General features: G+C 38.7%; 2 protein-coding genes across 2 annotated transcripts; one reads left to right on the top strand and one right to left on the bottom strand.

The window, feature by feature from the left end:
• Window positions 1-2089: 2089 nt before the first annotated feature.
• On the top strand, window positions 2090-8630 carry LOC138007681 (cilia- and flagella-associated protein 251-like). Its single transcript, XM_068854725.1, has 2 exons — window positions 2090-2366; window positions 6690-8630. The coding sequence occupies exons 1-2, from the start codon at window positions 2288-2290 to the stop codon at window positions 7979-7981; spliced, it is 1371 nt and encodes a 456-aa protein (XP_068710826.1). The 5' UTR covers window positions 2090-2287; the 3' UTR covers window positions 7982-8630.
• Window positions 8631-11898: 3268 nt separating this feature from the next.
• Window positions 11899-17444, bottom strand: LOC138007682 (ufm1-specific protease 1-like). Its single transcript, XM_068854726.1, has 5 exons — window positions 17193-17444; window positions 15202-15411; window positions 13360-13465; window positions 12943-13019; window positions 11899-12203 (listed from the first exon to the last, which is right to left on the bottom strand). Exons 1-5 carry the CDS (start codon window positions 17304-17306, stop codon window positions 12063-12065), a joined length of 648 nt encoding a protein of 215 aa, XP_068710827.1. The 5' UTR covers window positions 17307-17444; the 3' UTR covers window positions 11899-12062.
• Window positions 17445-17610: the final 166 nt, after the last annotated feature.

Genomic DNA, 17610 nt, shown 5'->3' with positions numbered 1-17610 from the left:
GTGTTATATTTGGTTAAAACATGACGCAGAGACGCCATTCTCGTCTCCCAATCGCAAGGGGCAGATTTAGGTTAAGGGAAAAAAAATAAAAATAAAAAAAAATAAAATAAATAAATAAAAATAAAAAGATTTAGGTTAAGGGTCCGTAGCTTCCATTGTTCTGATGATGTTTGAAGCCACCGCCTTGTAAACAAATATAAGTAAATTAACTGTTCAAATCAAACAAAATCTTGAAATTAGTATAAGAGATACACTGATTTCACTTTGAACTGTAACGCATGGGAAAGAAGTCAAAGTCATGAAATAAACGACCCAACGGTAAGACACACTTCAGTGCATCATAAACAGAGCAATGAAACCACCATGTGTACCACATACTCTCGCCTAGAAGGGACCTCATTCCGCGGGAAAATAATATGATACGCATTTACCCTCATATATATATAGAAAGGGTAATGGCAACGAATCCGATCCCAACCAACGCGTCGTCCCATAGAAAGAAACAGAAAGCGCTCTCGTGAGAGTAAGAAATACAAAGGGTTGTCTCTTCCGCTCGTCTCGCGCTGCGCGCTGGCCTTTCGCGCTTCGCGCTCGGCTAAATAAGCGCCTGTTATCCAGGATGTCAGCTCGCAAAAACCCTCCAACCTGGATGGAAACAAACCTCTCTCTTTCTTCTCTTTGCGCGTCAATCCAGTGAAAGAAATTTACGAGGAAGGAGGAGGGGTAGTATAAAAAACTTTCCATAAGCAAACAAATTTAAGTTTAAGACGTATAAGAGAGAGAAAAGCTTCAAAAGAGTGTGGCGTTACCTCTTAAAGGAGACAGCAACAAGGATGTTTAACTACTTTAATGTCAATTCCGACAGAAAACACAGTAATAATACATCTCAATGATTTTACGATACAACCAAACATTACTCGATTCAAAATGCTGTTTTGGAGTTTTCGAGTATGATGTCGCATGACGCCAATTCCGCGGTCCAATTGTTGTTTTGCATCAGGGCATTGCTTACGAGGCAAATATAAGATTCCTGCCCATTACGGATGGCTGAATAGGAAGCTTACTTAGAAGAAATGGTGCATATCATTCTCAAGTGCGCTGCGTCCTTTGAAATTTAAAACAATAATGACAATAATTGACCGCATCCATGCAAAAAAAACTGTTCACGCAAACGACCTTTCTTGAAAAACACGCGTTTATCGTTCAAAATATGCGCAAAGAGAAATTATAACTACGCTTGGACAAAAGATTGTTTTATTCGAAAACAGCAAATTTTGCCCAACACAAGGCGCGAAGTATGTAAATATTACAATAAAGAGGCCTGTTTACAACAAGTGCAATGCTTAAGATATTTCTGGAAACCACCCCTCTGAGACTGATGGAAAAGAAAAACTTCGGAGACCAATATTTTCAGCCCCTAGAGCTATGTGTACTTTCAAATATCTTGTATATTTCAATAAATCCCTCAGCGCCAAAAGTACGGAGTGCCAAAGGTATTGAGCGTATCAATGCAACAACATCTAGGTTCACTCCCCGTGGTCATTCATTGATTTTTCTCTGTCTAACGCCAGGATAAAGAGCGTCTCAATTCACCAACTCCTAAATAACCTAATTCTCCACAATTGTCATTCCACGAGAACCGGGCCTTTTCCAAGGAATTAAGTGATTTAGAACAAACTACACGTGGACCTTTTATCATCTGAAAATCTGCGCTATGAAATAGTAACGACACCTATTAAAATTCAAATATAATGAGATTTATGCAAACCAAGATTACAAAAAACTGTGCGACTTTGTACCCAAGTGATGTGGGTCACTAGATTTTGAAAACAATTTACATTCCTCAAAAATTATCCCTTCTGCAGATTTTGCAAACAATAATCTTAAGTTTACATTCCTGTGATAGACGCTAAAAATGCGCACTCTTTTTATCAGTGTACACCTTATGGTCCGGTGAGAAGTTCTAAATAGTTTTTCCCATTAACAACGGTTATTATTCCTTTACCCCACAGGTTATCTCTAGTCTTCTTATGCATGCCTGCTCAAGAAAAAGGAGGTCTTTGAAAGTCATTTTTTCACGCGTCTGAACCGCATTTAGCATCTTCCTTCATTGTTCTCCTTATAACGCCCTTCGACACAATGGACGCTGCATTCAGCCATGGCGTGAAATGTTTTAATGTTTTCAATTAAAGAACATTGTAGAACGAGTACAAGTTCATTCTGAGCTTGACGTCGAGATAGCAAACGACAAGAGTCAAAACGTTTCTTCAGTTCACCTGGTACCAAGATGAATCGTCTCCTCGTATTCGGCGCCCTGTTTATTATCTTTCTTGCAATAGCAGATGCCTTTCCAAGCAATCGAGCTGGTGAGTTTTGCCCACGTCTTGCAATTTTATATTGATAAAAGCCTCCACGGCCTATGCGAACCTTGCTTAGAACGGTAAATTACGCCCTGGGGTGAGCTTCGTACATCATACATCAAAGAAATAGGCTATTAAATTTCGGCTTTTAAAGTTTTACAAACTATTTTACGCCATGCATTGGGAGGTTAGAGACTCTTTCCTCACACCATTCAAAGTTGTTAAATTCATTGATTGAACGTGTTAAATTTACCAAGGACGCATAAAGTAATATTCTTCATGTGACAAAAACTATTCAGTCCAGTTTTTTAAATTGGGTGAATGAAAAACCAAATTTCTCCAGATTGTTCATAAATTTCACCATAAAACATTGATTTTAACAAGATTTCGGATTTATTTCCTCACACCTATTATGTCACGGGCCTAAGACCTGGAATGTTTTAGCCTGAACCACGCTTAACATAACTTTTTCGAATGTTATGCAAAGAGAAGAAAATTAATTAAACAAAAATAAATAACTGCAATCAGCCAGCTTTTATAAATGCTTGCTCAGGCAGACCAAAAAAACGCGTTGAATAATTAAAATTATTAAATTCTCAACCTGGGATAATTCATTTCGCGTGCTCTGCAGCTGATTGGTTCACTCAACCTCGGTGATCAGCTCATATACCTTAGTTTGACCTTATATGGTAAATGATTGCGCTAAGCGTTGCTTAACTAAATTTTTTTTCGCCGGAAAGCGAAATTTCTCTTTGAATTAAGCCAAAAAAGAAAAGAAACTTTTTTTGTGGAAACTTTGGATCAATTCCGACGTTTAGAAGTACGCGAAAAGGAAAGAAATGTTTTTGTGATGAGCCTACGTCGGTCTGACCACAAGGTATTACACAACATCGCATCTTATCAAGTTTTCTCGATTTCGCTCGGATTTTTTCGCTCGTATTTCGTACTTCCAAATTTTTGGAGTTTAAGGAATTTAATAAAACAATTATTCCATTCGCGCTTGTTGGATATGAGACTGGTTATAGCCAACTCGGCGCAACGCGCCTAGTTGGCTATTTACCATCTCATATCCAAAGCGCGCTCATGGAATAATTGTTAACTATTTTTCTTCAGTGATGCGAGAACTTGGCCCTTACACGCATACATATTTGTACTCGCAACTAAGATTAGGCGGAAAGTCACTCGAAAATGGTGAATTTTCAAAAGTCTCTGGTATATTTCTCAGGTCTTACGCTGCAAACTGACTTATAAAATTTCGAGGTGTGCCAAGATTTCATGGTCCAAGAATCATAGTGTTCTTTGTGAATTGAAAGGGAGGGGTAGTTTATGAAAACTCACTTCTGGGTGTCAACTATGGCAATAGCAAATCAAGCGTAAAACATTCTGCTTTCCCATTGGTTCCTGGCTAACGTTAAGTGTTTACAATGACATCACAACCGCCAACCGGTTGGCTCAGTTGCATGAGATCGGACAAACCGTGCGGGACGTCGTGAGTTCGACTCCGGCCGGACCAACATCAAGGGTATTAAATACCCGAGGAGAAGTGCTGCCTTTGTAATTGCGTCCGCAAATGGTTAGACTTTCAAGTCCTCTCGGATAAGGAATATAAATTGTAGACTTCGTCTCACGACGCCAAAAAACTGTTTCAAATTCTGTTGCTGATGAAGATCTTGTACTTTTTATTGAATCACTTTAATTAGAATTTAGGAAACCAGACCCGAAATTAAACCAACAGAAATTACAGTAGCAGAACGGAAATTGGAGCAACGCAACAGCAATTGGAACCACAGAACGGAAATTGCACAGACTGGAGCAACAGATCCGAAATTAAAGATGGTCCAATTTCTGTTCTACTAATTAACGAACCGAGGGGAGACTGCTAAGGAACCAGTCGCACATTGTAATTGATGAAAGTTATATCTTTCCCGCGCTAAGAATGGAAACAATACAATACATACTTAATTGACCACTCCCCATAGGGGCTTTTCACGGCCAATGAAACACAATTAAGGAAACGACGGAACAACATCAACTGTTTAGTGTTAAGAATCCCAACTGGCCAGAGGCAAACCAGTTGGCTATTTATAAGTGTAGCTGGGAAGTTGAAGCAGAGACTACCAGGATATCTGGATCTCAAGGGAAGCGCCCTAGCCACTGGGAAACACTGCCTTCCTTGAACTCCACTGAGCAACGACAACAACTGTGGTCCATAGAGTTTATGAACTACGAGGGGTCATATACCCCAAAATCCTGTTTCACATTCAGTTATGAAATCAATGCCTCCCATATTCGATTTTCAACTTGGCTGCTCGTCGATTGTTAAGTTAATTGGGATTGACAGGCCTACACGACAAAGGCTGAAAACACACGCACAAGATAAAACAAAGTACATTGAGGAGCGAAGAAAAAAATACATTTTTAAAAAACTCTCAAATAAACAATTAACAGAAGACCAGATTACTTTACTGCCAAAAGGGCTCAAATTTATTCCAACATGAATTTCGTTTTAGTTGGTTTAATTTAGGGTCTGGTTTTCTAAATTCTAATTACAGTGATTCAACAAAATGTACAAGATCTTCATAACAGAATCTGAAACAAGATTTTGGCGTATATGACCCCTCATAGATCATAAACTCGAGGGCACCCAACGAGCAAATTAAGACAAAAGCCTTCGAGAGACATTTCTAGACTCCTTGTAATGTATAAAGGCGTTCTAAAGAGATGTTTTTATCACCTAGAAGAAATTGATCTGTTCGGATATCTTAGCTGAAAATTGAAGTGTCCGAGAATTTTAGGGAACGATGTCTTCATTTCAGAAATTGCTAGCTGAACGTAACCTTCTAAGAACTTCCAACCGAACCATTTGCTTATCCGAAACTGCCAGGGGACCTTTTCAAGTGCCAAAAATTGCAAAAATATCCCTTTCGAAAAGACAAGGGCCTACTTTTCCCTGGTTACCCATCTTGTAGATGATTTAGTAAAGAAATCTGTAGCTGTTTGGCGACGTAGAACCGAGGTTCTTAGAACAGTTTGACTCTCCCAAACACATATTTTACCGAAGATTATCGTTGGGTGGCCCTGTAAACTCTATGAGAATGAGCAGGGCACAAGACTTGCCGATGTTGTGGTCTAACCTTCAGGATTGCCGAGGATTGCCAACTAAACGAAACATTGATATAAAACACTCTTTGGTACTTTTTGTTAATATTAAATCTCAGCAACTGAATTGGACAAAGCAAAGGTCCCAGTTATTAATTTATAGCCTCGATACCTTTATCCCATGGATAGGCGACGATTTCCAAGTTACAACCAATTTAAAAGGAAAAGATCTTACAATTTCCACATGACTGTGCCAAAGAACATGTTTTACTTGAAATAAATTTAAAAGCTGGGCCAGGTGATCTGGTGACGTAATTTGGAGGACTGGGAAGAAATTTTAACGCCTTATCCCACAACCGCGCGTGGCCTTAAATGTTGTTTCCAAATTTCCTGCAGTATTTCCCACGCCAAAACTCAACAAATCATTCCTTGTCTCCTACATTTCCTGTTACTGAATGAACATTTAAGTGGAAAGCGCCGAGATCTAACCTCAGTCATCTCTGCCATGTTGAATTCGGAAATACTATTCAAGGCCGCGCGCGGTTGTGGGATACGGCGTTAAAATTGTTCTCCCTAGTCCTCCGAATTATGTCACCAGATCACCTGGTGGATGATGAGTTATCCAGAGTTGTTCAGAAATGCAAGCAATTGGATACACGCCGTTTTCAATAAGCGTATTGAAGAGTCCGCTAGCTCTTCACCACAACTTCAACATTAATCATGTCTAGGAACACTTGTCCACCCGATACATTTGTCCTGGCTTTCCAAATCTAAAACAACAATAATTGCACAAGTGAAATGAAAGTTAAAAAGTTCCATGCCTTGAAGGTTGGACGTGTCCGCCGTCTCAGAAATTTGAACATTGGTTCTCATTGGTTGCAAAGTCGACCTTGATGTCTAAATACCTATTTTGGAGTTGGTCAGAGTGCTATCCTCGGAAGCATCACAGATTACATCTTGAAAATTGAAGATAATGACGATTGTATCCAATACATATTGTTCTAAGCAAATTAATCGAAGCTGCACCCTTGTTATTGTTATTGTAATCAATAGACTCTTTGCAAGTTTTTTGTTTGTTCTGGGCATTGGTTTATGGTTGGTCATTTTTCCAAGTGATGATGATGATGGAGTGAATTCTATGTCATCAGTAAAATAATAATAATAATAATAATAATAATAATAATAATAATAATAATAATAATAATAATAATGATGATGATCTTGTTTCAGGTTTCTCAAGAAAGTATAATAGAGAGTCCAGCAAAAGTCACCTGAAGAGAAGTGGCATGCTTTCTCCAAGCTTTCACCAACTTACAGAATTGGATAAAATTGTGATGCGAATGGAAGATTCAGGCGAAAATCCAGTGGAAGAAGAGGGTGGAGAACAAGAAGGGGAGGAGGAAGCAGAGGGAGAGGAAGAGGAAGGTGAAGAAGAAGAAGAGGAGGAGGAGGAAGAAGGTGAAGAAGAAGAAGAGGAGGAGGAGAATGAGGGTGAAGAAGAAGAAGAGGAGGAGGAGGAAGAGGGTGAAGAAGAAGAAGAGGAGGAGGAGGAAGAGGGTGAAGAGGAGGAGGAAGAGGAAGAAGAGGAAGGTGAAAAGGCAGAGGAAGAAGAGGAAGAGGAAGGAGAAGAAGAGGAAGAGGAAGAGGAAGAGCAGGGTGAGAAGGAAGAAGAAGAGGAAGAGGAAGAGGGAGAAAAAGAGGAGGAGGAGGAAGAAGAAGAAGGTGAAAAGGAAGAGGAACAGGAGGAGGAAGCTGGAAAAAAATCAGAGGAAGAAGAGATAGAAGAAGGAGAAGAAGAAGAAGAGGAGGAAATCAACAAAGGAAAAAAAGAGATGGAACAGGAAATTGAAGAAGGTGAAAAAATTGAAGAGGCAGAGGTAGAGGAAGGTGAGAAGGAAGAGGAAAAGGAAATAGAAGAGGGGAAAGAGGAAGAAGAAGAAGAAATTGAAAACGGTGCAGAAGAGGAAGAAAAAGAAATAGAGGAGGGTGAGACAGAGGAGGAAGAGGAAGAAGAGGAAGGTGAAAAAGAAGAGGAAGAAGAAGAGGAGGAGGGTGAAAATGAAGAAGAGGAAGAGGAAGAAGCTGGTGAAGAAGAGGAGGAGGAAGAGGAGGAGGCAGGAGAGGAAGAGGAAGAGAAGGAAGAGGAGGAAGGTGAAGAAGAAGAGGAGGAGGAGGAAAATGAAGGAGAAAAGGAAGAAGAGGAAGAAGAAGAAGAAGGTGAGGAGGAGGAGGAACAAGAGGAAAACGAAGGTGAAGAAGAAGAAGAGGAGGAGGAGGAAGAGGGTGAAGAAGAAGAAGAGGAGGAAGAAGAAGAGGGTGAAAAGGAAGAGGAAGAAGAGGAAGGCAAAGAAGGAGAAGAAGAGGAAGAAAAAGATGGAAATGTCAAAGAGAAGAGAGAGAACCTAGTGATGAAATCAAAGCGTCGTTACATACCAACAAGATCAAAACTTGTGAGTAAAAGGCATAGCAAACTGATGAAAATCTTAAATTTGATGGAAGCATTGGACAGTTTAGAGATCTAAACAAACTTTATAGTGTAAGGCAAGGGAAATATTCGTTGCAACCATTCTTCAATAGGCATTAATTTTATTTTCCAGCACTAAAGCACAAACTTAATAGGCTCTGAAAACAGCTTCTTTCTGGAACAAGTTTAACCACAAAATTAAGCCATGTTAGTGTAAGGACCCAACAAACTGGGTCAGCGGTGGCAAAGTTATTAAGGAAACAAGTGGTTCAAAAACTAATGCAATTTGAAAATGAAAACATAAAAAAAAGCGAGCTTTCATTCAGTCTACTTCAGTTTCAGTCACCTGCCTCATTGCCTATACCTAAACTTAGAGGTAGTTTTGAGTTAGAAAAGAACATACATGTACAGTGTTAGGATTAGGTTCTTATAGAGTTGACTGAAGCCTGGTATAATATCCATAATACATATATATCTTTCAGGGTTCTGATCTAGATGCAATTCGCTAGACTGGTAAGATTTGGAGGCGGGTGATAAAAGTTCAAATCAATGTTTTGTTTGGTCACAATTTGCCGTAGCATTTCTCAATTCTTGGTAAATAAGAAACAAACAAAAGGATTGCTTTCTTTTGCAAAAATTGCATTGTTACCTTTGTATAATTAACTGAAACAGTGATAAAATAAAAATAAGAAATGTGTAACAAGTTATTGTCAAACACTTTGTTATGCCTAAAATGTAAGGTTGCATGCCAAAAACATCTTGCATGCACTTTAACTTGTAAGTCCTCCACAAAACCAATGGTGACAGAAGAAGCCTGCAATTATTTTTTTTGCTATAAGCCTGTCATATGTCAGGCCTGGGACAAGGTTTGACCTGACATGCAGCCATCCTGGTCAGACAAAAAGAAGTTTCCACACTTATGAAGTGGGATGCCTGTGGCAGACCACTTCATAAACTGCCCAGCATCTCATTTTAATTGTCTCGTTTTTCTTTCTTTTTGTTAATTTTAAAAACTCTTTCAAATGGTATGATTGGAATCAAGTGCAAGGTCTTCTGAAGTAAAACCACTTAAGGTCAGGATTCCCATGAGCAGACACCACTGTTGCTATTCAAATTATTCTTCAGTCACTTTCAGGGGAATTTTAAGAAAATCTTTCAAGATACTATTCAAATATCTGAAGTTCCACAGGAAATAACCTGCTCCATAAGACGAAGTATTAATAAGGAATCAAAATAGCCGGAGGTGATGGTCAGGCGTGACACGGTTCCGGCAAATGGGAACACTGTCAAAAACACAAAATTCCTTGGAACATTCACCATATTTACAAATGATACGCTGTTCATTGAACCCAACTCGCGTAACATAATACTCTGATATTTCTTGGGACCAATCGAAACTAATACAAGCCATCTGTTTTTAAACGTTTCTTCAGTGACCAATGTATTAAAAAACAGTATTTTAAATTTTATGATTGAAATATTCATGACTGTGCACATGTATTTTCTTGCACAGTGAATCACAGACAGAAAATCACTGGAGCATGGACAATAATATGACATGTTTTACAAGGCAGTATTTATTTTAAGCAAATTGGAACAAAAACGTTGTTAAGATGGGCTGAATTTTTCGCCTTTACATGAAGCATTTTTCTGCCCCAATGATTATAAAATTATGCTGCTTTTGTCTACTAAATTCAGCTCACTTATGCAATTTTCTTCTTTTACATTTAACAGTGTTTAAAATCTAAAGAGATGCTGTTGTCGTTTGATAATTAATCAATAAGCGTCAATAGAGTTTTCATCAAAGCGATCGCAAACCTGGTCATAAAATCTTATCAGTCTGATGAAGACACAAACAACATGCATTTGAGGAACAGTACCCTTGTTGATTCCACAGTACATTGCAGTGTTATTTAATTTCAATCAATGTAAATCACTTTTCCGGGAACACCTCGTACGAATTTTGAAATCCGAACTGCATGAATATGGGTAGGAGTGTTTACATTTTCGGTGTAGCGTTACTAGTAAGACGACGTGAAACGCGAGCTGCAAATGAAAGCAAATCCAAATGAAACTTAGCCATTATGCATTACCGTCATATATTAAAAGGCCACTTTTGCATTTGGCTTTCTTGAGTGAAATTATATATTTTTATTTCGCATCGTAACAGAAGACCTCGGTCAGCCTGTCCGGGCAGACTGATTGTTTGCCAGTCAAAACCTCAAATTTACTGGACAAATGTCCGATGAACGGCGCTTATTTGCAGGCTTGCAGACGGATATTAATACAAGCAACAATACTTTTTCTCTCTCTTCATGAATTTTTCGATAGAATTTGCAACAGTTCTATCAGAAGGTACAAAACCTGCTTAAAATTAGTCCACAAATTGCCACGTGCCTAGATAAAATTAATTATGAAAAAAAATTCATATTGCATACTTGATACATTTACTGTTTTTTTCTGAGAAGGACTGATTTTAAGGGATGCTTGAAAATATTTTTGTCTAAAAATTACGACAAGAAAGGAGGAATTCTGAATTCTCTGCCTTCACTACAGAAGTTGTTTAAAATGTTTCTTTATTAGCATAAACATTTATATTGATAATCACCCTGGACCATTATAGGATCAAATCATTATTATAATATCATATAATTATTTTTTTGCCAATCTAAAATAAAATGTACAAAGATTGGCAATCAAATGTACATAGATATGTAACAACCACTATTTATTGGTACATAATTAATCATCATTAAACAATGGAAAAACGTCACAGTAGTGTTAGGCCTCACTCGAACTTGGAATCATTAACCACAAAATGCTACTGAAGGACAACAGCTAATGATTATCTAAACTAGGCTTGGGCCGAGCCGAATTTGTCCTTGTGAATAACATCTCACATACCCACGGCCTGCTCCCGTTCTGGCCTTGTAGCTCAGTCGGTAGAGCGGCGGTGATCTAATCCGAAGGTCGTGGGTTCAAATCCCACCCTGGTCAGAGTTTTTCTCTGTCCTTGTGTGGGCCCAGTTCCAATACTAGGGTTGATCTCTGATGGAATAATTGGGCATAAAAACGTCACAGTAGTGTTAGGCCTCACTCGAACTTGGAATCATTAACCACAAAATGCTACTGAAGGACAACAGCTAATGATTATCTAAACAAATATCTGTTTAATTTTAACTTCCAGTGTTAGAAATTTTAAAATCTAGGTTACCAAAATTAATAGTGAATTTAATTATTACCCTTGGCTGATTAATCATTAATTTTTGCTTCCTCGGATCACAGTCAAACATGAATATCATTTTCATAAATCTCAGAGTGCACTTAAGTAAAAGCAAAGATTACTTATACACTGTTAGTATTTACAGCCAGCAGCTTGTGTGGATGTAAGTGTTATACTGTAGACCCCAAGTGGAGGGTGGCAGCGACCAGTCGGCCATATAAAAAGTACGGTGCGTGCAAATGTTCTGATCTCATTCTGACCAAATCAAACACCCTGAACACTGTACCACACTGATGATTAAAAAAAAAAACTGGTTCTTATTGTGGCACATTCAAAGTGGTTCCTGCAGCTTGGATCTCGATCACCACTCAAGAACCTTATATTTGTCTCTTACATTTTTGTGTTAGATTAACAGGTGCATTATTTAATTTTCCTTCAGTTGAAAAACTGGCCTCTTAAAGCAAACATTGATTGTGAAAATTAATAGACTTAAAGGTTTGTGTTTGTCTAGGGATGATCAGATGTCCACTGACAGTCTGAGAAAATGCCCATTGGCAAGTGTTTTAAGTGGACGAGTCAGTTTATTACATCATACCAAAAATGCCTTTTTCTGCTAAGCAGTTAAATTAAGCTATCAATATTGGCATCATTGAGGATTTCTTATCAACACATTCACTCTGACATGATATAATAAGCTCAATAATTCACAAATTTCGATTGGTTCTCACCAATGATCTATCAGAGGACAGATGTATGTCATCAGAAACATTTAATTCTTTATTATAAAAAAACTGATAGATTTCATGTTGCCATGCGTCTGTTCAATACTAGTTCACAGAAGACGAAAACCAAATAATTTTCACAACAACGTCATGCCTGAGCACATTTATTTTCAGATTTGACTCTCCTCATTAAATTACTCTTCTTCTGACCTTAACTGGGGAAGGCAAAAGTTATAAAATGACTCCTTTTTGAACACATCATCCAGATGCTTCCACTGGACCCAGCCATTGCTTTGAAGGAGTGTCTTGTCAGCCTTTCCGTAGAAGTGAGGGTCCTGAAAAAAATTGCTGACCAGTTAGCGCAGTGAGTTGAGTATTGGATTCCCATGCAGTAGGTAATGGGGTTTGAACTTCAACCAAACCATAACTCATGGTTCTACATGTAGGTAGTTCAAAGGTTGGATAACTTTATCTTGTGGAAAAGTCACTATCCAGAGTGTACAGTAAAATATCCGACATATTAGAGGTTTTTGAACATGCCTTAACTACATGTAACTAAACAATCATGTACTTACAGTGTGCATATTCATGCTTACATGACAAAATACTGAAATCTTAAGTTTGTACATATTGGAACTGTTGGATGGTGACTTATCACCTGTAATGACTTACATTGTAACCACCCATTAATAAAAGTTATACCTGTCCGCCTTTCAACAACTGGAGCATGGTCTTAAAATAAATAACTGAGCAGATCATGCTGCCTTACTTGTTGAATTATTTTTTTGCAAATGGTAATTGATGCATTACATTACATCATTAAAATTTGTAACAGTAAACTGTACATTAATGTATGTCCCTACTTGACTGTGCAATAAAAGACCTGATGACAAGTTAGTAAAACAGATACTGGGGGTATTAAATGAAGAGATGTATTTAAGACAGACACTGGTTGCTAAGAATACAGGATTTAACCCCTGTTTTTTGTACTGCAAAGTATTTTCACATAAAGAGCTTTTAATTATCAAATAATAAATAATACTTGACTTGTCAGATTATTAAAAGCTTACTTACTGCAATTAAGAAGTAAAAACCACTCTTTGCTTTGCAAACTCCAAGTAAAGTCTTTGAGGCGGCATCTGCATCTCCACCTAACAATATTGAAACACTGAAAAATTAAAGCTCAAGACATTTTATTTTGAAGGCACAAGATACTGGTTCAGGAGTATTCATTGGTTTTTGACAACTTAAACAGCAATTAAGAAGTAAAAACCCCTTTTTGCTCTCAGTGGCTTCATAGCTCAGTTGGTTAGAGCGTCACACTGGTATCGTGAGGTGACGGGTTCAACGCCTGTTGAAGTCCTGGATTTTTCAGGTTTCTCTACGCAATTGCTAAAATTGAATCCATAACTGCAAGGTTCATAGCTTTACTTGATTTCATATCTGCAGTTCAGTATATGATTCATTTCATATATCATTTCATTGATGTACCTATCATGACAGGTGATCCAAAGTGCTTGAAGTGTTCCAGCAGACCTTCTCCCACCTTTCTGTCAACACAGTTGCCATGGGAAATATGAATAATTTTACAACTAACCTAAAACAAAATGATGTGGACATCGTTAGGTTATGTATGATTGTGTAATTTCTGACACATTTCAAGGAATGAGACTTCAGCTTCTCACACATCTTGAGCCCTCTCTTTTCCAATGAAAAATACATTCAGCACCTGGTAACATTCTCTACATATTGTGTTATTGGTGCTAAAGTAATTAATCTGTGTGTGGAAATAACATATTGGATTTAAGAGTTGTTCCCTACTTGTGTAACAGCCAATGAGATATCAGGACAAATGGGATTGATTTATGCCATATTATGCTTGCTAAATGCAATTCTAATCTCACTCACTTTCAGCCTCCCACGCAGACACTCTTAGGGCTTTGTCATGCATTCCTCTCCCATGAGTGTCTGCTGAAATGAGCCAGAATTTATGTAGACCAATGACAATGGCCTTCCAGATTCTGGAAGTGCACTTTAGACCCTGAGAAACTTTGCTTATGGTCACTCCAAGAAGATGGGCTTCATGTGTTGGGCATTTAAAATCACTGACTTATTATAATAAATTCTTATCAAAGAGAAACTGGAATGTATAAATTTCATGCTTTTGCTTAGATGTTTGCGGCTCTTCACAGAATGAGTACGGTAGAATTTGTATGGTTGAAACATTTTGCTCCCGTGCGATTCAAACCTATTTGTGGCGTTTGCTTGGGATTAATGATATCATATTTACATTTTCTATCTGCACTATTTCAGTGGAGTCATTTCATTTGAATTAACTCCATTTCTTGTAGTCCTTTGGCTGAAATGATTTAAGGTTTGCTTTACTTTTCAAATTGAAGGAACACTGAGTACGAACCATCGGTTCACAACTCAAAAACATTAAATCAATATTTAGAGACAATCATTGACAAAAGCAGAATGAAAATTTCAAGCTTAAACGTAATGGATTTTTTTCAAGCTTTTTTTTGATACTGACCTAGTTGCATTCATTGCGCTTGAAGGCAATGGTTCTCGTGCAGTTCAAATACACTCGGAATACTTTAATTTAATATTTATTTTGCATTTGTATTGAAATGACACCATAACCTTACTAAGCACTCACATTTTGACTTGCGAGAGTGCAAAATAATGCATACCCCACCAAGGAAACAAAATTAATGTTTCTGAGGAATATTTTGGAAAGGTTTTGTCTCTTTCTTGCTTCATCCAAAAAAGAAGTTGATGCATTGATGCTCCCAGGGAAGCAATCTACACAGCGCCGGTTGGTTCCTATGTGACTTCCACACGTGACTTCCAGATGACAGTTTTTACAAGGGAAAGGAATGTGTGGCTTGTTTCAGCAGATGCTTGTGAGGGAGGAACGCATGACAAAGCCTTAAGAGTGTCGATCTGCATAGGAGGCTAATTAACTCACTTTATAAACATAAACAATATTAGGCCACAAATTTAAGCTGAAGTTAGGAAATTATGAGTTGCAGCAGCTGTAGAAGTATTACTTTAATGCTGTACGGAAATAAGACGCTCTACCAGGGTAAATTCCAACAAGCCACTTTGCCTTTAAGTACTGACAGCATGTAAAATGAAACCATGATAAACAGCATTCTTTCTTTAAATTTCCTTTAATTTTCGACGGCAAGTGAAACATTGACAAAGCACTGACACAAGACCTTTTAAAATTCAGACAAGTAACCTGGGACCACCCCCCATCCTGGCAGGGCCTCAAACAATGCAAGGGTAAAAAAGAAATAAGACAAGCAAAATTTACAAACCTACTCCAAAAATTTGATCCAAACACAGGCAAGCTTCTACTGAACCAATCCAATCTCTTGAACCAGCAAAGGGAGCTGGTTTGTCACCTATTTCTACCAACGTCTGTTGAATTTTCTGAAGACTTGGAACCTGCAACAGGTCCTTCTTGTCTCTTAGAGCATGACACACCCAAGAAAAAATGGTTTGAAGTGTCCTGTAACCACAGCCCCAGCCCTGTAGATACACAATACAGTTGGTTTGTTTGCTGGGTTCCAAGGAAACAAACAGATGAAGAGCAAGTCTAATTTTTCTAGATCTTCTTGTGGGTCATAAACTGACTGAAATAGCTTTCACTAGATGTATTTTCAAGGTAGCTACAAAAGAAGAGTTAAAATGGATTTCACCAGTTTATCCTGGCATCATTAGGAGACCATCTTGATGAATAATAACTAGGCAATCAGAATGCACGGAAAGCAGTCTATTCACTTGTGCTGGGGACACTGATTGGGAACAAGCCTCTCTAAAACTCACAAGAGGGCCAGCAACAAAGACTCTGCGGAAATCATGTCAAGTCTTTTACGTCGCCGCAGCCTAAGTTTCTGGGCTACCCACTCCAGTCAAAGAGGTTTAGGCAGTGTGCGCATCATATTTTTGACAAGGCAAAGGTCAAAACCGAGCCTTCAGTACGAAAATCAATATGGCATCCAGAAGTGCAATCGAGACTTGGCCTGGGTTTGAAACTGTCTCCAAGCAACAGCTTGCGCATACTCAATAAAGACTGCACGATTTCTGCAGAGTCCTTTCCAATCTCATCCCCAGCACCAAGTACCAAGAACAAGGACTCTGGCCACTTCCACATCAGGACGTCCGCAAATCACAGACTTCCAGCTCGTCTACGCACGTTCAAAAAATTCAAACAACAGAGGTCGTCAACAGTTACAAAAACGGACCTTCACTACAACTGCACATAAAATAATTCTTGGTGCTGACCAAAAGAAAAGCGGACCCTGGGGACGAGATCAAGTCTTTCCTTTCTCGTCCAGTTAAGAAAGGCTCTGCAGGCTGATTTATTCCAAACTCACATGACTTTTCCTTTTCAAAGGGAAATAGAACAAATAGAATTATAGAATAAATAGGATGCATCTACCCCAAAAATGCTCAGCTGAATTGAAAGCTTTTTTTGACCGTGATAGAAAAGTGTACGATGAGCTTAGTACAAAAAGAGAAGTTGACGTTTGCTTTCTTGTACGTTTTGCAGACGGCATTTAAAATGTTGACTAATCATTACAAAGACCATTTTGCATTTGGACAATTTGTGACTTAATAGTTGATCCCCTTCAAATTGTTAAATTAAATTAATTACTTTTCTCCAGATCAAGATCGATGTTTCCTGTCTTGAAAAGGTCAGGGCCATTCCATTTAAAACACACACCCCCCTGTTGACGAGATTTTCTGAGGGGGTCCATGTGTCAGCATTCTCTCATCTTTCGAATATTTCTGAAGGGTATTGGAAAAAATCCCCATTCTTCTGAGGGTGGAAATAAAATATCAACTTTTTCTGAAGGGGGGAATGTGTAGGCATTCTGATCTCCTACTTCTTAAGGGGTGAAATTCGGTAAGTACTCCACACAATCTCGTCAACAGGGGGTGGGGGGGGGGGGGTTGATTTTAAATGGAATGGCCCTCAACCAACCGATCAACGCCGAAACGGCAACAACCTAGAGTAGGCCAAGAACCTCAAGTAGGCCAAGAACCCCGAGTAGGCCAAGAACCTCAGTAGGCTAAGAACCTCAAGTTGGCCAAGAACCTAAAGAAGGCCAAGAACCGAGAACCTCGAGTAGGCCAAGGACTCCGAGCAGGGGAAGAAGCTAAAGTATGCTTAAGTAGCCCAAGAACGTGTAGACTAGTAAATGATGTTTATATAGAGTAGTAAGCTTAGTATTAGTATTACGGTGCATCCATGGCATTCTCCCATGGAGTATGTACCCAACAACGAACAACCCATAACTACGTACCCTGTCATCAACTCCATCAATATTGTAATGGTAAAACCAATATCTACCCCGAACATTTGCAGACTCGATTATTTCAGAAGGAGTTTCTAACCCTTCGTGAACGCCGCTTAACATCTCTGAGATCTCGGGCCTTTTGGGTACGCTCTACGTGGGAGCTGTGGCATGACGTTTTTTGCCGAGGTTGCTGAGATCTCATCAGCCTGAGTCCCTCGTGATTGCTGATCAGCATTTAAAACCAAAAGACATGCGTAGGAGATTGCGAAATCGTCTACTGGGGTACGGAGGGGAAAGGAAACGCTCGTATTATCCATACATTACATTTTGAGAATAATTTCCACTGTTGCTTACTTATCGCATCCTTACGCAGTTTTTATTTGGAGAAAGTTGTTTCCTTCTACGCGAGGTAAAAAGTTGTTGT

The sequence above is a fragment of the Montipora foliosa genome, chromosome 6 (genome assembly GCF_036669935.1).
Source record: "Montipora foliosa isolate CH-2021 chromosome 6, ASM3666993v2, whole genome shotgun sequence".
NCBI lineage: Eukaryota > Metazoa > Cnidaria > Anthozoa > Scleractinia > Acroporidae > Montipora > Montipora foliosa.
This window is presented reverse-complemented; position numbering and strand designations above follow the sequence as displayed.